General features: G+C 51.1%; 1 protein-coding gene across 1 annotated transcript in view; it reads left to right on the forward strand.

Moving 5' to 3' along the window:
* The first annotated feature begins 446 nt into the window (after window positions 1–446).
* The window catches only part of Xrcc1 (X-ray repair cross complementing 1), a 32595-nt gene continuing 9641 nt past the window's right edge, over window positions 447–23400 (forward strand). Inside the window, exons 1-3 of the mRNA XM_051162593.1 lie at window positions 447–555; window positions 1222–1314; window positions 16084–16200. Coding sequence (XP_051018550.1) covers window positions 505–555; window positions 1222–1314; window positions 16084–16200 — 261 coding nt within the window. The 5' untranslated portion in view covers window positions 447–504. The remainder of the gene's footprint in view (window positions 556–1221; window positions 1315–16083; window positions 16201–23400) is intronic.

A 23400-nucleotide genomic window follows, 5' to 3' on the forward strand; every position in this document is an offset into this window, starting at 1 on the left:
AAGAGCGTGTCCGCAGCAACAGGTGGAAGAGATCGCATCGCAGTCAGGATACAGGCTCCGGGAAAACTCTCAGCTAGAGCTTCGGCGTTTCTAAGGCTTCGGTTTGGTTGGTAACCGTGCGGTCCAAAGAGCGTGGCAAGTTTCCCGCAGGGACCCAATCAGTGAGGCCGCCCCTGTTGCTAGGCTCCCGAAGCCGAGTTCCTACGTCATCGGGAAGGCAGGCCTGGGAGTGGTGGAGTCAGAGAGAGGCGGGGCCGGAGGAAAAGCTTGTTGCTAAGGGGACCGGGCGCCTCGGCTGGAGAGGCTCAAGCGAGCATGCGCAGTGCCGACGTGTGCGCCGGCGCGCCGCGGTTTGAAAGGCCCGAGCCCCGTGCGCTTGCGCAGTGAGTCCCGTGCAGGGCGCGCTTCCCTCAACCTTCCCTTTGCTTTGCTTTCCACCCCTCTTCGCCCCCCATAAACTGGAACCCTTCTTTTCTGGTCAGTCGCGCGTCCACGGGCGTGGACATGCCGGAGATCAGCCTCCGCCACGTCGTGTCCTGCAGCAGCCAGGACTCGGTGAGGGGCTGATGTGGGAGCGGCGGGAAGACTGGGGCTTCCCCAGGGAGGCTGAGCAAAGTGGGGGGGGGACTTGGTAGGGTTGTAAGGGGGGCCGTGGGTGGGGTTTCCACAGGCTGCACTTGCAGTCCGGGAGAGATGGGCAATCAGGGAAGTTTGGAGCCACTGTGGAGAGTAAGGAGAAAGGGGGGCCCTGGGCAACTTCTGGGGGGGGGAACTGAAGAAAAGCTCAGTGTGAAAAAAACTGGGGGGCAGGGGTGTGAGCGTGTGTGGGTGTGTCTCTGTGTGAGTGGGGGGGCGTGGACTGGCAGGAAGTTAAGTATGTAGAGTCGGGTAGCTCTTGGGAATTTAAAGTTTGAAAAATCACTACTATTAAGTTTTTATTTATTTTTATTTTTACTATTAAGTTTTTTTTTTAAGATTTATTTATTTATTATGTATTCAGTATTCTGCCTACATGTACACCTGAACTCCGGAAGAGGGCACCGCATCCCATTATAGATGGTTGTGAGCCACCATGTAGTTGCTGGGAATTGAACTCATGACCTCTGGAAGAGCAGTCAGTGCTCTTAACCACTGAGCCATCTCTCCAGCCCCTACTATTAAGTTTTTAAATGAGCTTTATTTAAAGGTCATCCACCTTTTTGTTTCTACTCCTGCCTGCAGACCCACTGTGCAGAAAACCTTCTCAAGGCGGACACTTACCGGAAGTGGCGGGCAGGCAAGGCAGGCGAGAAGACCATCTCTGTGGTCCTACAGGTGATGCTGCCCTCTCCCAACCCTCTCCCACACTCCCGAGGCTGTGAGCCCCTGACACTCCCGAGCCATCTGGCTGTAGGTTGAGTCATTTTCCCTTCTATGGTAGAGAGTACTTGCTCAGCTAATTTGCCTGGAAAATAGGCTTTGAAACCCTTGTGCCCACACCCCCACCCCGACCCCCAAACCCCAACCCCAACCCCATCCCAGCGGAGAAGAAGAGACTGAGCCCAGAGAGGACTAGGAATCAGTGGGTGCTCCTGAGTAAGTTGATTCTACCTCTGGGCCTCAGTTTCCCCCAGAAGGGACAGTGTCAGTCATAACTGTGTTTCCTGTGACCTCAGGGGCTAGAAGGTGGTCATGAAAAGTATCTACGTAAGTCAGTGTCATTGTAAGAGGGGAGACTTGGAGGGGCTGGTGACTCAGGCCTATAATCCCAGTTGCTTGGGAAGTTGAAGTAGGAGGGTCACAAGTTCAAGGCCAGCCTGGACCATTTCGGACCCGTCTCGAAAATAAAAAGTAACACCCCCCGTGAGGATTACTAACAGAAGGGTTAGAATATAGCTCGGCCGTACAGGGCTTGCCTGCAACATGTGAGACCCTTTGTTCTGTTCCTGGTACCACAAATAATAAATAAATGGAACAAGTGCAGGGAGGGGAGATAAGTAGCCAGCTGGTTTGCTCCTTTTTTTTCCTTCCTGTTTTGTTTTTTGTTTTTTGTTTTTTTTGTTTGTTTTTTTTTTTTTTTTGAGACAGGGTCTCCCTGTGTAGCCTTGGCTGTCCTGGATTCACTTTGTAGACCAGACTGGCCTCGAACTCACAGTGATCCGCCTCCCTCTGCCCCCTGAGTGCTGAGTTGTTTTGATTTTGAGACAGGGTCTTTACACACCCCAGGGTGACCTTGAACTCAGAGATGTGCCTGCCTCACCCTCCCTAGTGCTGGGATTAAAGGCGTGCTTTTTTTCCCCTTTTGGTTTCTTACATTGAAGCTGGCCTTGAACTCCTGATTCTCCCGTGACCGTCTGGGGCAGAGGGATTCCAGGCGGATACCATCAAGCTAAACACCTGTTGCTTGTCTGTCTTTCCTTTAACTTACAACATACTTACTCTCCCACACACTCACGCAGTACTGAGGTACGAACTGAGGGCCTTGGACAGGCTAGGCAAGAAGTTTACTCACTGAGTCATGTCCCCCAGACTGGCTGACTTCTTTCTGACTGCTTTTTAAATTTTTTATTTATTACAAGCCAGGCGAGGTTGTGTACGCCTCTAGTCCCAGCACTCGGGAGGCAGAGGCAGGCGGATCTCTGTGAGTTCAAGGCCAGCCTGGTCTACAAAGAGAGTTCAGAACAGTCAGGGCTACACAGAGAAACCCTGTCTCAGAAAGAAAAACCAAACAACAACTACTACTACTATTATTATTATTATTATTATTATTATTATTAAATAGGCTATAGTGGTGGTATTATTATTATTATTATTATTATTATTATTATTATTATTATTATTATTATTATTCAGGCTATGGTGGCGCACGCCTTTAATCCCAGCACGTGGGAGGCAGAGGCAGGTGGATCTCTGTGAGTTCAAGGCCAGCCTGGTCTACAAAGTGAGTCTAGGACAGCCAGGACTATACAGAGAAACCCAGTCTTATAAAAACAAACAAAAGGGTTTTTTGTTTTGTTTTCTTGTTTTTTATTTTAGCTTTTGTGCATGTGTATGGGTACTCATGTCCCATGGCGTCATACATGCGGAGGTCAGAGGGCAGCCTGTGGGCATTGTTTTCTCCTCCTGTTGTGTGGGTCCTGGTTCCCTGGATCACACTCAGGTCATCAGTGTCACCTCAGACTCAGTCTGATGCAGTCACCCAGGCGGACCCAAGGCCTAGCGTTTGCTTTTATAACGCTCCCACTGAAGCCAAAGCACAGCTCTGCGGGTTGGGAGACCTTTTCTTTCTTTGTGTGTTGATGGGGGATAGAGGTAACTTTCCCCCCCTTTAAGACAAGCTGGTCTCAAGACCCCAACACGTCCTCCATACTGCTACTGAGGGTCTGGCATCAAGACGTGGAAATAATTGGCTAAAGAGTCTGTTTCTGACAAGTAGGCGTGGTGGTGCACTCCTGTAACCCCAGCAGGCAGGAGGCAGAGGCAGTCAGATCTCTGAGTTCCGGGACACCCAAAGCTACACAGAGAAAGCGGTTAAGAGCGCCACCTGCTCTTCCAGAGGTCATGAGTTCAATTCCCAGCAACCACATGGTGGCTCACAACCATCTATAATATAATCTGATACCCTCTTCTGCAGATAAAGCACTCATATACAATAAATAAAAATAAAATAAAAGGGGCTGGAGAGATGGCTCAGAGGTTAAGAGCACTGACTGCTCTTCCAAAGGTCCTGAGTTCAATTCCCAGCAACCACATGGTGGCTCACAACCGTCTGTAATGAGATCTGGTGTCCTCTTCTGACATGCACGCACACGTGAGGGCAGAATACTGTATAAATAATAAATAAATGAAATCTTAAAAAAAAAAAAAAAAGAAAAAGAAAACAAACAAACAAACCTAAGCCCCTACCCCCCCCCCCCAAAAAAAAAAACCCTGTTTCTGACAGGAACTATAAATCTGGGTCTCTGGTGAAGAGAGCAAACTGCTCTCAGCACCTGTGTCTGATGGCTAAAGCAGCCGGCGTGTCACTCCCCTGGGGAATCTGATGCCTCTGCCCTCTAGGGCTACACCCTCCTCCCATACACATTTTAATAACAGGGTGAAAACTTGGTCCACACTTGAGCGTTGGTGCTTTCGACAGTGTTGTCAGTCTGTTTTGTGTTCATACACCTCCGAGCTCAGGCCCCTGCCCCCGCCTCTGCCACCACCACCACCACGTCTGACTCTGCCCTTCCCCCTCCCCAGAATGCTGAGGTCTATCCTACCCCCACCCCCACCCCCACGTCATGGTGTCCAGCTCTCACACTGTCTCCTCAGTTGTGGCTGGAGGAGATGAAGGACTTAAGAGGGGCAAGGCTTATGTGACTTTCTAATACTGGGCATATACTTTACCTCTTTCTTAATCAGTAGTTCTGGGTCACAGAGCCTTTTGAGGATTGTACAGAATTAAAAAAAAAGAAAAGAAAAGAAAAAGCCAAGCAAACATGGATCCATGCTATTTCCTGGCAAATTTTAGGTGTTTAATCATTTTTTAAAATTTAATTTAATTTATTTTATTATTTTACTTTTTTGTTGTGAGATACAGTTTCTCTGTATATAGCCTTGGCTGTCCTAGACTCACTTTGTAGACCAGGCTGGCCTCGAACTCACAGAGATCCGTCAGCCTCTGCCTCCCAAGTGCTAGGACTACAGGCGTGTGCCACCACGCCTGGCTGTGTTTAAGCATTTTTAAAATCCCTAATCAGAGACTGGTAATGAAAACTAACATTATTCCCCATGATAACCTGCGAGTCAGTATCGTGCACACCTCACATGGCTTGATTCATTCGTAAAACCCCACGACCTACAGACTGTCATTATCCCCATTTTACAGATAGGGAAACTGAGGCCCAGAGAGATGACACAGCCAAGAGGCTGCCTTCTGACCTGTGTGAGAACCAGGTTGCTTATCACTTAGTCTGAGGATCTGGATTCAAATCCTAGCTCTCCCTCTTACTCACCCTGACCTCGGGCGAATGTTTTCATTTCTCTAAATGTACCCATTGAGAATAAAAACACCCAAGGCTGGGGTGGTTGTAAAAACCTGGTGACATCATGTCTGCCCGAGTGCTCTGCCAGCCTGTAGGAGTTGGTATGTGAAGGGAGGGATTGGTGATCTCACTATGGCATGGTGACCCTTCAGGCCTGTCTACCATCAGGTGACGCCCCCCCCCCCCCCCCACATACACACACCACACTCAGGAAAATGATGTTCAGTTGTGTAAGAGCGTTTGGTGGGACTCAAAAGACTAGGGACAGAAGAAACAGGACTCTGGTGGTTAGGGAGCCAGGGACGGTTTGGCCTGGGGTGGTCATGGAATTAGGAAGCCAGAGTAGAAGCAACCAGGAAGAGCATGTGCTTTCTTTGGGGGTGTGACTCCAGGACTTGGAAGAGGCAAAACACCCAGGGCCGCCAAAAAGGCTGGGTAGGGAAGGGTGCTCGCCTCCCAGCCTGGCAACCCAAGCTCAGTCGTTAGGCCCCGCTTTTTTTTTTTTTTTTTTTTTTTTTTTTTTTTTTTTTATTTTTTATTTTTTGGTTTTTCGAGACAGGGTTTCTCTATGTAGCCTTGGCTGTCCTGGACTCGCTTTGTAGACCAGGCTGGCCTCGAACTCACAGCGATCCGCCTGCCTCTGCCTCCCGAGTGCTGGGATTAAAGGCGTGTGCCACCACGCCCGGCCGAGGCCCCGCTTGATGGAAGGAAAGAACTGACCCACAGGGCTCGTCCTCTGACCTCTGCATGCACACGCCGTGCGCGCGCCCCCACTTACGTACATTAGACAGATAAATGACGGGATAAAGGTGCTCGGTGGATAGGAGCACAGGCTGCCCTTTCTGGGGACCCGGGTTTGATTCCCAGCACCCACATGGAAGGTCACAACTTTGTGTATCTGCAGATCCAAGGGATCAGATGCAACCGGGCCTCCGAGGGCACCAGCCGTGGGCTGCACAAGCACACATGCAGGCAGAATACCCATACACGTGAAAACAAAAGCTTTAAATGTAAAAGGGACTAGGGGAAGCAATTAGGGGGACAGGTGGAGACATTGATGACCTGGTGTGGTTCCTTCATCGCGTCTCAGCTCTTTGGCTAGGGTCAAGACCAGCATCCTTTGTCTGCTCATCCACTTATCCCGGAAGCGTGTGTTAAGTGCTTTCTGTAAGTGGACACTGAGTGGTCCTGGGCCTGTACAGCAGTGGGCAGCATGTAATGAGCATATTGGTACCTGGAGGCTGGGGATGTTGCTGGGGAGAGGAGGCTTGCCTAGCACACCCTAAGCCCTGGGTGTGAACCCCTGTAACCATGTAAACTGGGAGTAGTGCTTCCCGCCTGTCATCCCAGTACTCGGGCGCAGGAGGGTCAGAAGTTCAAGACCATCTGATACATGAGACCCCAGCAGGGAAAGGCTGACAAAGGCGAGGAGCCGTGAATGCTGTGGAGGGAGTGGAGCAGGGCAGGTAGGAGTGTCCAGCCGGAAAAGGTGAGGTCAGGATTTTACTTAAATATGAGATCTGGTGACTTAAAAAAATACATTTTTTTTTTTTTTTTAAAATCTGGGTGTGATTGTGTATGCCTTGAATGGCAAAAACAGGCTGATCTCTGTGAGTTCAAGGCCAGCCTGGTGTACATAGCAAGGTCTATAACAGCCAGGGGCTACATTGTGAGACCTGTCTCAAACCACCCCAAATTAAAAACTATATATATATTTATGTTATGTGTAAGAGTGTTTTGCTGTACGCATGTACATGCACCAGGGGCGTGCCTGGTGCCTTCAAGGCCAGAAGAGGGCTTTGGATCCCCTGGGCCTGGAGTTAGGAATAGCGGGGTGAGCTATGTGGGTGCTGGGAACCACACCCCAATCTTCTGCAAGAGCAGTGAGTGCTCTTAACCACTGAGCCATTATCTCCAGTCCCACTGGCGACTTTGAAAAACATTTTTTTTTTTTTAAGATTTATGCCGGTTGTGGTGGCACACACCGGTAGGATTTGCTGAAGGAGGCAGAGGCAGGAGAATCACGGGTTTGAGGCCAGCCTGGACTACACATTTGCCGGGTGGTGGTGGCGCATGCTTTTTAATCCCAGCCCTTGGGAGGCAGAGGCAGGTGGATTGCTGTAAGTTCGAGGCCAGCCTGATCTACAAAGTGAGTCCAGGACAGTCAAGGCTACACAGAGAAACCCTGTCTCGAAAAACAAAAACCAAAAAAAAAACAAAACCAAAAAAAAAGCAGATTTACTTATTTATTATATAGCATTCTGCCCGCATGTGTACCTGCATCAGATCTCGTTTAGATGATTGTGAGCGATCATGTGGTTGCTGGGAATTGAACTCAGGACCTTTGGAAGAACCTCTGAGCCATCTCTCCATCCCTTTGTGGTGGTTTTTAAGACAGGGTCTCTCTGTGTAGCCCTGGCTGTCCTGTGACTTGCTATGTAGACCAGGCTGGCCTCGAACTCTTGGAGTCTACCTTCCTCTGTCTCCTGAATACTGGGACTAAAGTTATAAAACTTATTTTTTAACTACATTTACTTAGTGTGTGTTTGTGTGTGTGAGCATAGGCATGCCACGGCACATGTGTGTAAAAGTAATTTTATTCTCCTGACTCAATTGTTGTCTGGGAGGTTTACTGCCTCCTTCTTCTAACCTAGGCCTAGAATGTTTTCAGCCTCTAAGACTTACTGCTTAGTAAGCTCGCCCTTACTTGTTCTTTCTGAGCTCTGGGCTGGCTGTTCCACTCAGCTGTTCTGGCTCAAACTCCTCTCCCCACTGACTTATTTAATCTGGCTTCTCTCTCAGCCCAGAATTCCTCTGCTTGGCCTCAAACTAACTCAACAATCTGCTCTGTTTGGCTTCTTCTCATTTTCTGGCTTGTTCTGTCTTCACCTGAATTCTCTCTCCCTGCAGCCCATCTCTCTATTACTGTCCTGGTAAAACTGCCTCCTCTCTCTGTAAAACTGCCTCTTAAGTAGCTTCCCTTTCCTCTCTCCTCTCCTGAGAGTAGGATGTATCCTATTCTGTCAAATCTCTGATTTGCCACCTGTTCTGCCACTCAGACATCACTTTCAAACCTGGGTGCTTCCTTCTACAAGCTAACTTTACCTTCACTTGGGATTAAAGGCGTGCACCACCATGCCTGGACCTAAGCTTTTCTTTACCTGATACTTGCTCTATCTCAGGCTGGCCTTGAACTCAGATCTGCTTGCCTCTGTCTCCTGGATGAAAGGCGTGTTTGTATTCCAGCCGGATCACACAGACCTAGAAGGTCTTTGGATGCGATCTCCTGCCAGAGCAGCCGTGTTCTGAATTAACATTCTCTACTTGTGCAGGTCAGAAAGTAACATGTAGGGGTCACTTTCCTTCCACTGTGTGGGTTTTCAGGCCAGCATCTTTGCTCACTGAGCCACCTCTGCAGCCTGGAGCCTGGTGACTGAGCTAAGGAGGCTGTGCATCCATAGGGAGGGGGCAGAGAAGTCATTGGCTGTGTCCATCTGGCACATGAGAGGTAGGTCAAGGAGGCCAGGGAGCTAGGACCACCGTTCCCACCAGGGAAGGGTGAGAGCCTCAGCACTCAAGGCTGGGAAAGGATGGGTTGAGATAGGAGTCACCGGGGCCTCTCTGCAGAGGGAAGAGAGGATCCTACTCACGCCTGTGTGGGCTCCTTCTTGTTCCCTGTTGAGGTAAACAATAGGGCGGGGCTCGGAAGCAGAGAGGTCAGCTCCACCACAGTGTTTGATTCCATCACATCAGAGACCCCTGGGAAAATCCAGTTACCCTTGGAGTTTGTGGGTGATTCTGAGTTCATCCAGCACTAGCTTTAGTTCCTTTCAGTGACAACAAGGGAGAGATTTCTAGATGCCAAGACAGTAGACTCTGTGTGCTCTCCGATTTCCCTGTGCGTCCTCCAAACACTGTTACTCAACACTGGTATTGCCACACCAGCTCAGCCCTCGGCTTCTGTCAGTTCCACACACATCTTTTTGTCAGCCGAGGCTACTCTGTGCCCAGCTGGTCACCTGCTTCCAGCCAGGGAGTTGAGCCTCTCTGTCAACCCCGCCTGGCCTGGAGGGGACGCCGGGATAGGTCCGGACTGGTGTATCACCTGAGTGTCAACAGCACGGTGGAACACATCATACCTGCTCTGTCTTGTTATTGTTGTTTGAGACAGGGTCTCATTGCGTAGCCCAGGCTGGTTCCAACTCTGATCCTCTGGTCTCTCGCCTCTGCATCACAAGTGTTGGGATTTCAGGCATGAGCCACTAACTTGGTGTGATTTTTTTTTTTTTCGATATTAATTTTTTGTTGTTGTTGTTGTTGTTCTTTTATTTATTTATTTATTTATTTATTTTCTGGTTTTTCGAGACAGGGTCTCTCTGTGTAGCCTTGGCTGTCCTGGACTTGCTTTGTAGTCCAGGCTGGCCTCGAACTCACAGCGATCCGCCTGCCTCTGCCTCCCGAGTGCTGGGATTAAAGGCGTGCGCCACCACGCCCGGCTTCTTTTATTATTTTTTTTTAAAGGTTTATTACTTATTATTATGTATACAGTGCTCTGCCTGCATGTACATGTGCAGGCCAGAAGAGGGCACCAGATCACATTATAGATGGTTGTGAGCCACCATGTGGTTGTTGGGAATTGAGCGCAGGACCCCTGGAAGGGCAGCCAGTGCTCTTAACCTCTGAGCCATCTCTCCGGCCCCCATGTTTTGTTTTGAGACAGAGTCTTACTATGTAACTCTGGCTGGCTTAGAGCTTACTGTGTAGACTAGGCTGGGCTTGCAATCATGGAGACCCTCCTGCCTGTTTTCTGAAGGCTGGGACTAAAGGCATGTGCCACTAGGCCCGGCAGATTTTTATCTCAAGTGTATGGATGTCTGTGCACGTGCCTAGTCCCTGGAGAGGCCAGAAGAAGACATCAAATCTCCTGGAACTGGGGTTACTGAGGGTTGTGAGGTGCTCCGTGGATGCTGGCATCAAGCCTGGGTCCTCTGGAAGGCCAGCCCACGCTCTTAACTGCTGGACTATACCCCCAGCCGTTCACTGAGGCATCCAGGCTGGCATTGTCCCGCTGAGCCGTTCTCCCAGCTCTTCATCGTGTGTGCGGCTCAGGCTGGCCTTGGTTGGGACCCTCCTGTTTCCCCTCCAGTGTGCTGAGACTGCTGCTGTGTGCCACTGCCCTGACGTCTGTTCCTGGTGTTATTCTGAGGCAGGCTTTCCCTACCTCAGGCTGGCCTGACGCCCCTTGTGAGCCTCCTGCCTTGGCTGAGACTCGAAGCTTGTGCTGCCTCCAGCATGCTCCACACTGAGCCAGCCCTCCCTCCTTCCCTCCCTCCCTCCCTCCCTTCATCATTCTTTTAACCACTGCACACAGGGCAGCGGTCTCTCGGGTCTGTCTGCCTAAGAAAATTAGAGATACAAACATGCAGGTATAGAACACGGGGTTGGGGCCGTTTGTGTCGCCCGCTTGGGATGGTGCTTACCTGGCATGATTTTGAGCCCTAGCACTGCCTTGTCCTGGGAAGAGAAGGAGGCAGGATCACAAGTTCAAGAACATAGTTGGCTACATAGGAAGTTTGAGGCTAGCCTGGGCTGCATGAGACTCAGTGTTTAAAAAAAAAAAGGTTGGGGCTACAGGTATGGCTCAGTGGTGTGGCCCCGGGACGTCCCCAGCACAACAACAGAAAGCCCAGACTCCAGATGGTAGCAGTGGAGAAATATGAAGCAGGCGCAGGAAGAGAGGGACGCCCCCTGTGGGAGGTGACAGGGGCCACTCTGGCCTGAAACGTTGCCATCTGAATCTAGTGCAGAAGGCATGGCCAGTGGCGAGCTGTGAAGAGCGTTCCGGATTCAGGATGGGTAAGCTGGAGAGGAATGGCTGAGCACACGGGGTGTCGGCTGGGCTCAGTGTCCGGACAGTCCCGTGCTGGCCTGCGCTGTCTGCGTCAGTGCTGTAAGCCCAGGACTGCGGCGGGCAGCTGGTTGTCTTTCTGTTGGCCTTTGCCTGCACAGCTGTGGCATAACCACTTCCTGCCCAAGGCCACTCGTCTGTGCACTTGCCCTGGTAGGAGAGTAGCTCTTGCATTGTTTCCGTTGCTAAAAATGGGAGCACTTGGTTTTGCCTTGTTTTCTTTGGTGGCGCTGAATAGTGAACCCTGGACCCTGTGCAGCCTAGACGAGCACTCCACATCCCGGGCCACCGCTCTTGGAGACAGGGTCTTGCTAAGTCACCTCTTCTGCTCTTGGACTCACTGTGTGGCCCTTCACCTAAGGCTGGCCTCGAACTCACAGCGATCCACCTGCCTCTGCCTCCTGAGAGCCGGGATTAAAGGCGTGCGCCACCACGCCCGGCCACCTACCATATTGATGGGGTTGCTGAGCTGGCTGCAGTTGTTCCTCTGGGACAGCTAAGCTCCCCGTGGGAGGGACGCAGCCGCCACCACCACCGGGACTCCCCATTCTCACCCAAGGAAACTGCCTCTCAGAAGCACTGACTGTGGTTTAGGAATGGCAGGGCTGGGGCTGGGGCTGGGGAGATGGGTCAGTGGTTAAGAGCACTGTCTATTCTTCCAGAGGTCCTGAGTTCAATTCCCAGTAACCACATGGTGGCTCACAGCCATCTATAATGAGATCTGGCGCCCTCTTCTGGCCTGCAGGTGTACATGCGGGCAGAGCACTGTGTGTGTAATAAATAAATAAATCCTTTAAAAGAAAGAAAGAAATAAAAACGGCATGGCTGGGTTTGAACATACTTTGCTCAGGTCAAGGCTCCTTCCTGCTGTGCAGCTATGGCGTCCTGACTGGTCTGACGGAGCAGAAGGGAGCAGCAGATGGCCCCGGGGCAGAGGCGGGCCGTGCTCAGTGGTACTAGATAGGCAGTTAAAAAAGAAATTTATTTCTAAGTATGTGTTTGAGGAGTAGATACATGCTAGTGTGGGTGCCTGCAGCGCCGCAGGAGGCTGTGTCCAGCTGAGCCGTCTCTACAGCTCTGACCTTGAACTTCTGATCCTCCTGCCATTGTAGCCAGGCTGTTCTCATTCAAGAGAAGGACACCAGGGCAAACTCTGAAAAAAGTTTTTATTGAGATTTGTATTGAGCCACAGACCTGGCTTGGGCTGGGGGACGGGGCTTGGACAGGCTCCTGTGACTGATGACGTGGCCCCTAGCGCAACAAGTAGGAGGTTATAAAGGCAACAACTACAAGTTGGTACATCCTGTCAGTGTAACTGTGATGGCCGTTAGCACGCATGACAGGATATGAACAGGATATGAGCTTCTTCCCGCCCCCCTGCACCCCCCCCCATCTGGCCAGGGTTTCTCTGTGTAGCCTTGGCTGTCCTAGGCTGGCTTTGTAGACCAGGCTGGCCTCAAACTCACAGCAATCCACCTGCCTCTGCCTCCAGAGTGCTGGGATTAAAGGCGTGCGTCACGACGCCCAGCTAGGATATGAGCTGTTAATAAGAACAGGGCACATCTGTGTCGCCGAGGGAAGCCGAACAATGGCGTGCAAGTTATGGTTCCCGGAAAGCGCTCTGCAAACCCGAAGGTCAGGCTGACCTCAGTCTTAGCCAGAGGTCAGGTCAGGATTGAACAAATGCGGTTTTCTCATTTCACGGCCTCCTCATTCAGAGTGCTGGCATGACAGGTGCGCTGTACTGAGCTAAGGGCTTCCTGAGTCCTAGGCAAGCACTCCACCAACTGACCTGCACCTGAAGCCCAAGACCACCTCTTTGAGGGCCCTAAGTCTTTATCCTAGGACCCTATGAAAGAGCCCCAGACCGGACAGCTGGAGACACCATTGCCTCTCCTGAGCGCTCCACACCCACACCTCCATCTGTGTCTTCAGCCCTCAGGCCAGACTGCAGTTCCTTTGGGGAGGCTTCATAAATAGCTCTTTCTTTCATCAAATAATGAGCCTGTATCAGCTAACACTCCTGCTACTGGATACCAGGTTCATTAGGAAGCCTGAGGCCTTCCTAGGCCAGCAGCTGACAAAACAGCTCCAGGCAGAGGGAACCAGGCCAGGCAGAATGGCTCCTGCCTGTAGGCCCAGCACCTGGGAGGTGAGCCAGGAAGATCCCCACAAGTCCAAAGTGTGCTTGGGGTGCAAGGTGAGAGAGACTCTAACCTCCCCGCAACACACACATATGCTAAAAGAAAACTAAAAATAAGCTACAAATAAACTTAAAAAGCAGCTGAGTGAGGTAGGCATGCTTATAATCCCGGCTTTTGGGTCGTATTTAGCCTGGACTACTGTGACCATATCTAAAAATGAAAATGGAGGCTGGAGAGTTGGCTCAGCCGTTTTAAGCACTTGTTGCTTTTATGAAGGACCAGGGTTTGACTCCTGGCACCCGCGTGGCAGCTCACAACCATCTAACTCCAGGTCCCAGGTTCTGCTGTCCTCTTCTGGTCTCTATGGGGCCCAGAAAGCACATGGGCCCAAGGCAAATGCTCATGCACATGCACTCATCAATAAACTTAGAAAGAAAAGGAGAAGCACAGCTTCATGTTTGAAGTGGATGGCTGCTGGGAGAGAGGACTCCTGTCCTCACCTGCTTCTCTGTGCTACAGGAGAGTGAACTCAGCCGCCTCTAACTGTAGCCTGTAGCCACCTCCCTCCCTCCCTCCCTCCCTCCCTCCCTCCCTCCCTCCCTCCCTCCCTCTCTCTCTCTCTCTCTCTCTCTCTCTCTTCTCCTCCTCTTTCTCTCCCCCTCCCTTCTTCCTTCCTTCTCTATTTCCTTTTCTTTTGTTTTTTCGAGACAGGGTTTCTCTGTGTCGCCCTGGCTGTTCTGGACTCACTCTGTAGACTGGGCTGGCCTCTGGCCTCGAACTCACAGCGATCCACTTGCCTCTGCCTCCTGAGTGCTGGGATTAAAGATATGTGCCACCATCCTGGCTTGATGTTTTTGCTTATTATTTAAACAAGTGCTAAAATTGGCTTTGCTCTTTGTTTATTTTTAGTTCTAAAATCCTTAGCAGAACAAAAATATTCTTGAAAGCCTTTTTATTACATTTTTGGAAGACTGCTTTTTATTTATGTATACGTATGTTTCTGCATGTATGCCACGTGAGTCTTGTGAATGAAAATTCCTGAAGAGAAGCTGTGTCTGTAGAGACGTGGGATTAGAGGGTGGGATTTTGTAGGCTCAGAGGCTAATTAACTGCTTTATCTTGGGTTGGTTTTAGCTTCTGGGACAGGCATGCCTTGCCCCACTCTCTATCTGAACTGACGCCTCGGGATAATAAGTAAAAACCTCTTAGCCGCTTTAACTTAGTAGAGCACTAGCCTCCTCCAGTCCTAGAGCAGAGTCATCAGATGGCATCTTGGGCCTATCAAACAGCTCCCCGACTCGTGGCCACCTCTCTGGTTTTGAAGTCGTTTTAGTTTATGCCCTTCTTCGTTCTGCAAAACTATAGTAAACTTAGCGAAACTGCTTCCATGTCAGACCATGGAGTTGCGGTAACCTGAGTCTGTGTTCCTGAGCCATGGTCATTCATAACGGCTCCAGAATCAACCTCTTCTTATTCCCTCTAAGCTGAGAGCTGTGGTGTTTACATCGCCTGTGTGTGTTTGTGTGTGTGTGTGTGTGTGTGTGTGTGTGTGTGTGTGTGTGTGTGTCAGCATGCAGAGGACAACTTTCCTTCCTCCCACCGTATAGACCTTGGTGCTTGACTTCAGGCTTGGTGGCAGGTGCCTTGCACAGTTGGGTCATCACACAGGACCAGGAACAAAGGCCTCTTAAGCCAAGACATCAGCGCCTGCCCCCGCTAGCAATAAGAACATTTCTGGACCTGGGGATGGCTCAGTGGGCAAGGAGTGGGGACCAGAGTCGGGATCCCCAGCGCCCTAAGGAAAGCTGGGTGGCCACAGCAGCCTGCCTGAAACCCCAGAGTGTCCCTGGGACAACCTGGCTAGGCTGCTCTAATCTGTGAGTGGTGGATTCAGCCAGAGACCCACCTCAGTAAAAACATGGAGAGCCACTGGGGAAGCCTTCTGACGCCAACCTCTGGCCTCCGCGTGCACTCAGATGTGAACACAGACATGCGCAGTACGCGCACGCACAGGCTCACCGCTTCAGTTTTGTTTAGTCTATTCCTACTGCTGTCACCTCTTTTGCTCGCTCTCTCTCTCTCTCTCTTGCTCTTTTTCTCTCCCTCCTCTCTCTCTCTCTCTCTCTCTCTCTCTCTCTCTCTCTCTCCCTCTCTCTCTCTCTCTCCCCTCTCTCTCTCGCTCTTGCTTGTGCTCTTGCTCTCTTTCCCTCCCTCCCTCTCTCTCACTCTCGCTCTCTTGTTCTCTCTCTCTCTTCCCCTCCCCCCCCCCCATGTGCTGTACAGCTGAGCATGACCTAAGCTTGTGTTACTCTGGCCATCACCTCCCACATGCTGGGGCTCCACATGGGCGACACCAAGCCTCAGCTTTATCCCCCCTCCATGTCTTTTTCAGGGAGAGAGTAATGTCGCAGGAGTGACTGACGTTGAAACAACTCCTGACTGACAGCTGCTAAGTGCCTACTGAGTGACCTGGCCTGTAGCCATCTAGTTATATGGGTGGTCCTCGATTTGGTGAGCCCTGGTTTATAGAGGAGGGAGTAGGGTCTCCCAGAGGTTAGCCAGCAAGGGCACACAGCTAGTGTGTGGCAGAGCTGGGATTCAAGCGCAGGACTCGGTGGTGAGCATGCCCCAGGCATGCATCTGTTCGTCCAGGAACCTCTAGTGTCTGTCCTTTGTATGAGACAACTTTGAACCTAGCTATGCCTTTGGCTGTTGCCACCAAGGAGGGCTCCATGGCAGGCAGTGAGTGGACTGGTCAGTGTCGGAATGTGGAAATGTCTTTTGGTGAAGCAGGTGTATAATGGGGCTGGTGTGTGTGTGTATGCACAAGCGTGCACAGCCACTCAGTGAATCCTTGGTGTCATGTCCCAGGCTGCCTGCCAGAGACACGATGATCAGACTCAGTTCTGGTACTGACACACAGGCTGCGTTCCAGCCCAGGTGGACGTCATCCCTTTTTGCCCCTCGTTCCAAAGCAAGCCCGGGGCGGAACCAAGCACTCACGCTACCTCTCTCTGCCCCACAGTTGGAGAAGGAGGAGCAGATACACAGCGTGGACATCGGGAATGACGGCTCCGCCTTCGTGGAGGTGCTGGTGGGCAGCTCGGCTGGAGGGGCCACAGCTGGTGAACAGGACTACGAGGTAAGCAGGGCTGGGAAGTGCTGACACCCCTGTATCACCGTCATGCACACACTCGCACGCGCACGCTTACACGAGGGTGGAGGTGAGCCACCCAGCCTGACATTGGAGGGTCCTGGGTGTGGAGACAGAGCAGGCACGGGGTGTTGGTCTCATCATTGTGGGAGAGCCACGCTGTCTGGATCGTGGTTGAATAAGGAACAAGAGGTGCTCGCTCACTGGCTGTAAGATCCAGTTGCAGGTTAGGCCACAGAGTCTCTCACAGAGTCTCTCACAGAGTCTCTTGAGAAAGAAACGCAGCGTCTTTGTGACTAACACTTTAACTTTCCACTTGTTTGAGTTGGGTCTCCTCTTTTGCCCAGCCTGGCAGTCACTCCTAGACCCCTACAGCTCCCCTGCCTCACCCCCCAGGAAGCTGGGATGGCAGGTGCACTCCGCCAAGCCTGGCTCGCAGGACCTCCCTGACTGGTGGACTTCACTGTAGCTCAGAGTAGAAGCCCACTGCTTTACCAGTGAAGTGATGGCGGGTGAAAGTTAAGCTCACCCTGATGGAGTTGACAAGCACGAGTCTAAGCCAGTTTCTACAAGATGTTTTCTCTTTTCAGTGAAGATTAAAGTGTGGGTGTGTAGTGGGGGTGTCTGAGCCTTCCAGATCTTAGGCTATACCAGCCTTGGTCTTTGCCGCACAGACCATGTGGTCAGTTGTGCCTGGTGAAAATGAAGAGGTTTGGTTTAGGCACCCCCTGTTTTTAAAGATAGATCTCACATAGCGCAGATTGGTCTTGACCTCACCACTGCAGCTGAGGCTGGCTTAAACCCTGGTCTTCCCACCCTGTCTGACTAAGTGCTGGTGTTACAGGGGTGTGCTACCTTCTCTTCACTGTGTCCTGCCAGCTGGCACCTCAGGGCCGTGTCGGGTTCGAGTGATGGACGCAGACCCCTTGTCATCTTGTGTTCTTAGAGGGAGTGTTGTATCTTCCACTGTTTTTGTTGATGTTGTTTTGTATCTGGTTCCATCTAGAGGGACAGTATCATTTGAGGGCCCTTCTAGAGACTCCAGATCTTTTTTTCTTTTTTTTAATGATTATTTATTTATTATGTATACAGTGCCCTGGCCTGCCCACCAGAAGAGGGCACCAGATCTCATTATAGATGGTTGTGAGCCACCATGTGGTTGCTGGGAATTGAACTCAGGACCTCTGGAAGAGCAGACAGTGCTCTTAACCTCTGAGCCATCTCTCTAGACTCTCCATCTCTCCATCTCTTCCACTGTCAAATTGACAGTAGGGCAGGGGTTCTCAACCTGTGGGTCGCCACCCCTTTGGAGTTTAAACAACCCCTCTACAGAGGCGCCTAAGACCATCAGAAAACACACATCTTTACATTATGATTCATAACAGTAGCAGATTAAAGTTATAAAGTAGCAACAAAAAAAATTTTATGGTTGGAGCTCACCACAGCATGAGGAACTAATTGTACTAAAAGGGTCGTAGTGTTAGGAAGGGTGAGAACCACTCCTGTAGGGTGGTTTTTGTTTTTTGTTTTTAAGGATGCCTTTAAAAGGCCGCGGAGGTTCTTTTCTGTTTGTAGTATATAGAGTTTTGCTTGTTTGTTTGTTTTTTTTTTAATTTTGATTTTTAAAGATACGGTCTCACAATATAGCTCTTGCTGTCTTGGAACTCCCTGTGTAGAGCAGCCTGGCCTCGAACTCACAGAGGTCTGCCTCCCAAGTGCTAGGCTTGGGAGCTCTTCTCACAGGTGTGCATCTTGGGCTGTAGGCCACGTTGCCCTCAAGCTCAGTCCTTCTCAGCTTCTGAGGCATTGAGATTGCAGGCATGTGCCACATGCCCACCTGTGTGTGTTGAATTTCTCTTCTTTTTCCCATACCGGACATGGGTTGCAGGGTCTTCCACATGTCTGACAAGTAGTCTAGCACCAAGCCACGCCCCCACCTGTTCCACTTGCCCAGAATTTTATCAGGTGCTGTTTTCTGCTCTACGAGATCCATTTCTCAGAATGAGGCTGCTCGCTTGAAAACCATTTTTTATTCTCAGAATGATATGGTAAGTCAACAGATTTTGCAGAGCTAGAGAGCTGGGCCAGTCATTAAGGGCGAGTGCTGCTCCCGAGTCACTCCTAGCACTGGTGCCTGGCAGCTCACAGCCATCTGCAGCCCCAGCTTGGTTCTGTAGGCACCTACACTCACACGCCCGGATCCACACACAGACATCTAATTACGAATAAAATAAATCTTTAAAACCTTACTTGGGGTGCGCTAGAGAGATGGCTCAGAGGTTAAGAGCACTGGCTACTCTTCCAAAGGTCCTGAGTTCAGTTCCCAGCAACCACATGGTGGCTCACAACCATTTATAATGAGATCTTATGCCCTCTTCTGGCCTGCAGGTGTACATGCAGACAAAATATTGTCTATATAATAAATAACTTTAAACAAACTAACAAAAAAATCCTTACTCGGTTCCCTTCACAAAACAGATCGGAAATACTTGAACACAGCAAACACAGAATGCGTGCACTTTTCACTGCACTGTTCCATTTGCATGTGGGCGTCCATCCAGTGTTTGCCCTCTGGAAGGCGGTGTGGCCAGCTCAGGCCTTTGGGTTCCCACGGTCTGGAAACAGCTGTACTCAAGTCTTCACTTGCTGGGCTAAATTACAGTCACAACTAAGCTCAGGGGCTTAAAATGTTTGGTTTCCACCCAGGAACTAGAGACAGCTGGAGGAGCAAAGAAGGAAGAAAACGGGCGGACCGGGTGGTCAGTCACGGCCGCCGTCTGCTCCTCCTCCTCTTCCTCCTCCTCTTCCTCCTCCTCTTCTTCCTCCTCCTCCTCCACCCAGACCGTGCAGGGAAGACAGGCTTGGGAGAAGAGGGCTACCAGCCAGCACAGCCTGGGCTACTACCCAGAGAGAGTGCTTGAGGCCAGCTTGAGAAACTTGGTCAAAAGTTTCAAAATTAAAAACAAAGGAAAAATGAGGCTGGGATTCAGGCTATGGTTCCATGGTGGAGAGAGCTTGCCGAGAAGTCTTCAGTGGGGCCAGGGGCGTCCCCGAGCAGCACTTTTCTCTTTCTCTATGTTTGTGCCTAAAATTCCTTTGTGTTCCTCCTGCGTCTCATTATGCACGTGTCACCTCAGTTCAATATAAAGAAAATGGAGTCATAGATTATTGAATTGGAAATAATCCCTGACTGCAATGTACTCTCAGTGATAGAGCTCCTGCCTAGAATCCCCCAGTGAGGGGCTGGGGGCGTGGCTCAGTGGCAGAGCCCCTGCCTAGAATCCCCCAGTGAGGGGCTGGAGGCGTGGCTCAGTGGCAGAGCCCCTGCCTAGAATCCCCCAGTGAGGGGCTGGGGGTGTGGCTCAGTGGCAGAGCCCCTGCCTAGAATCCCCTAGTGAGGGTCTGGGGGCGTGGCTCAGTGGCAGAGCCCCTGCCTAGAATCCCCCAGTGAGGGGCTGGGGGTGTGGTTCAGTGGCAGAGCCCCTGCCTAGAATCCCCTAGTGAGGGTCTGGGGGCGTGGCTCAGTGGTAGAGCCCCTGCCTAGAATCCCCCAGTGAGGGGCTGGGGGTGTGGCTCAGTGGCAGAGCCCCTGCCTAGAATCCCCTAGTGAGGGTCTGGGGGCGTGGCTCAGTGGTAGAGCCCCTGCCTAGAATCCCCCAGTGAGGGGCTGGGGGTGTGGCTCAGTGGCAGAGCCCCTGCCTAGAATCCCCCAGTGAGGGGCTGGGGGCGTGGCTCAGTGGCAGAGCCCCTGCTTAGAATCCCCCAGTGAGGGGCTGGGGTGTGGCTCAGTGGTAGAGCCCCTGCCTAGAATCCCCCAGTGAGGGGCTGGGGGCGTGGCTCAGTGGCAGAGCCCCTGCCTAGAATCCCCCAGTGAGGGGCTGGGGGCGTGGCTCAGTGGTAGAGCCCCTGCCTAGAATCCCCCAGTGAGGGGCTGGGGGTGTGGCTCAGTGGTGGAGCCCCTGCCTAGAATCCCCCAGTGAGGGGCTGGGGGCGTGGCTCAGTGGTAGAGCCCCTGCCTAGAATCCCCCAGTGAGGGGCTGGGAGCGTGGCTCAGTGGTAGAGCCCCTGCCTAGAATCCCCCAGTGAGGGGCTGGGGGCGTGGCTCAGTGGCAGAGCCCCTGCCTAGAATCCCCTAGTGAGGGGCTGGGGCGTGGCTCAGTGGCAGAGCACTTGTCTAGCATGTGTGAAGGTCTAGCTTTCATCTCCAGAAGGAGACTCATTATATTTAGATAAAGATAGCCCAGACTGGAGAGTTAAGGTTAACTATGGGAGCCTGAAGGCAGTATGACAACCAGAGAGGTGTTCTCTTTACAGTGAATAAGGTGACATTTGGGATCCCTGCCACTTAGTGTTGGTAGCATCTCACAGCTGTCAGTTGCATTTCTGTGTGTGTACACACACACCTCTCTCTTTCTCTCTCTCTCTCTCTCTCTCTCTCTCTCTCTCTCTCTCTCTCTCACACACACACACACACACACACACACACACACACACATACACACACACACACACGAGTGGCTTTTGTTCTGTATGATTTCCTTTGTCTTTGTTGTCTCTTTTTCATGATCAGAGCTGGGCACCGGGAGGTATATTGTAATCTGCTTTTTTTTTCCTCAGTTAAAAAAAACATTTATTTTCTAACTTTATAAATTTTACAGTATGTCAGTTATAAAAGGGATGAAATAAATAAAATAAACACATGGGAACATTGCTTGCAGCATCAGGAAACAAATGTGTTCTCCCCTCTGGAGGTAAGGCTGGCTAGCCTTAGGCAGACCCAGCGCAGAGCTGACAGTTTAGGGTGGGGAAGGAGGCTTGGTTGACACTTTCCTTTGGATTTGGCCCAGTGGTCAGAAGTGATTGTTGTTGCTCTGGCTATCACCAGTCCTTTGAGCAGCAGCAAGTACAGGAAGTGGCCTGGGAGAAGTAAGATGGCTTTGATTCACCTCTTCCCCTTCCCCGCCTCCTCTGACCCCCCCTCTGAGATTTTGAGGAAAGGTCTTCTGTAGCCCAGGCTTGTCCCAAACTCACTGTGTTACTAAGCCCAGCCTTACTCATGGCAGCCCTCCTGCTGGCACCTTCCACATGCCAGGGCCAGGCTGACAGGGGCATGCCGCCACACCTGGCTCCCAGCCCCTCCTGTGCTGACTTCAGACCTAGCTATGTAGTTAAGGGCGACCATGCATGCCGGTCCTCCTGCCTCCACCTCCCAAGTACTCGGATTACAAGTGTTTGGCAGCACGCCCAGTTTTATGCTATACAAGAGACTGAACTCCAGCTTCCTGTGTGCTAGGCAAACCCCTGCCAGCTCTCTCTCTCTCACACACACACACACACACACACACACACCGCACGCACACACACACACACACACACACACACACACACACACACACACACACACCTGTTCGTGAGAGAGCTTCTCTCTATGCAGCTCAGGCTGGTTCTGGACTTACGATCTTGCCTTATCCTCCCGAATACTAGAACTACAGGCCTGAGCCCCCACCACACGTGCCTGGCTCTTCCCAGAGCCCCAGCAGCCTTGTGCTCTCTCCGATTGGCCAGAGCTATACCATGGTCCAGCTCCTGGCAAAGGGGCGGGTCTCGCTTTGGACCAGTCGTGATTTTTTTTTTTTCCATTGTCTTTGGCACACAGCTGTCATTGTTCAGAACTACTTGGTCAGTTTTGATTGTCGTTTGTTCCTTCATCTGCTCTCAGTATCTCCATTTATTTTCTTGAACTTTAAGCATGCCAAGTGCATGTTTGAATATATGCTGCCTTCCTGAGTCAGAGTTTTCAGTTTGTGGGTTCTGGGACCCATGTCACGGCAGCTATGTCCTCATAGGTGTGTGTATTTGTTTGTTTATTTCTTCTTCCTCCTGCTGTATCATTATTAATATTAATAATATTACTACTACTACAGAGATTCTCACTCTGTAGCCAGTGCTAAGATTACAGTTACAAACCACCATTCCTCCTTATTTATTTATTTTTTTAAGATAAGGCTTCACTAAGTAGCCCAGATGGACCTCAAACCATTATTATTATTATTATTATTATTGTTATTATTATTATTATTATTATTATTATTTAGGTTTTTTTTTTTTTCATGACAGGGTTTCTCTGTGTAGCCTTGGCTGTCTTGGACTCGCTTTGTAGACCAGACTGGCCTTAAACTCACAGAGATCCGTCTGCCTCTGCCTCCTGAGTGCTGGGATTACATGTGTGTGCCACTGCGCCTGGTTCCAATTTTTTTAATCCTCCTGCCTCAGTTCCTCAGTGCCAGGTTCGTAGCAGCATGCCGTAGGGCTGTTTGGAAGAGCACCCTTCCCAGGAAGAGTTAATGCAGGTCAGGCAGCTCCATGCTCATGGAGACACCAGGAATAGTCACTTACTGAATTCTCTGTTTATACATTACATTTTCCTTGTTTCTTATGTATGCTAATGTGTGCATGTGTGTGTGTGCGCGCGCGTGTGTGCGTGCGCGCGTGTATATAGGTCAGAGAACAGCTTTTAGGAGTCCATTCTCTCCTACCGGGTGCCACCCAGGGAGGGTCCTTGGGTTCCTGTCCTGCTGAGCCACCCCGCTGCCCTGCCTCTGTGAGGCTGACACAAGCAGCCCTTCTCCACTGTCCACTGACTCCCGGTCCCCTGGCTTAACTCCTGTGGCTGCTGCCTTCCCCCAGCTCCCTGCCAGGTGCTAAGGGTCTCTAAGGAGCTCTTGCTTTGGGGAGCCCATGTCTGGCGCATGATTTCTCCCAGGACCACCCCCAGGAGGCCTCTAAAGTCTCTTCAGGGGCCACCCTGGGCGGCTACCCTTGTTCTTGCTTCTGTGGTGGCCCCACCATGATTTGGAGGCAGAGACTGCCCATTATTTTGGGGACACAATTTTATATAAGAATGTTGTCACCAACTGTTACTGTAAGATTGGGGTCTGATGAAGAAAAGGCAGAGCAGCTGTCCCCACTAGGGTGAGGAACAGAAGGCAGGTGGGGATAACGGACCCCTCTGTCACAGTGCGGCAGTGTCGTAGGGACGAGGCAGATTCTGAAGAGCAGCTGTGCCCCACTCTTTCTACAGCTAGTGTCCCCAGGAGAGAGGGGTTGGCATGGGAGGCTGCAGACCGGCGTCATCTGTGCATCAGAAGACCTGCAGGGGGCCAAGCAAACCCACTGTCCTGTAGTGTG

The sequence above is a fragment of the Acomys russatus genome, chromosome 19 (assembly GCF_903995435.1).
Source record: "Acomys russatus chromosome 19, mAcoRus1.1, whole genome shotgun sequence".
NCBI lineage: Eukaryota > Metazoa > Chordata > Mammalia > Rodentia > Muridae > Acomys > Acomys russatus.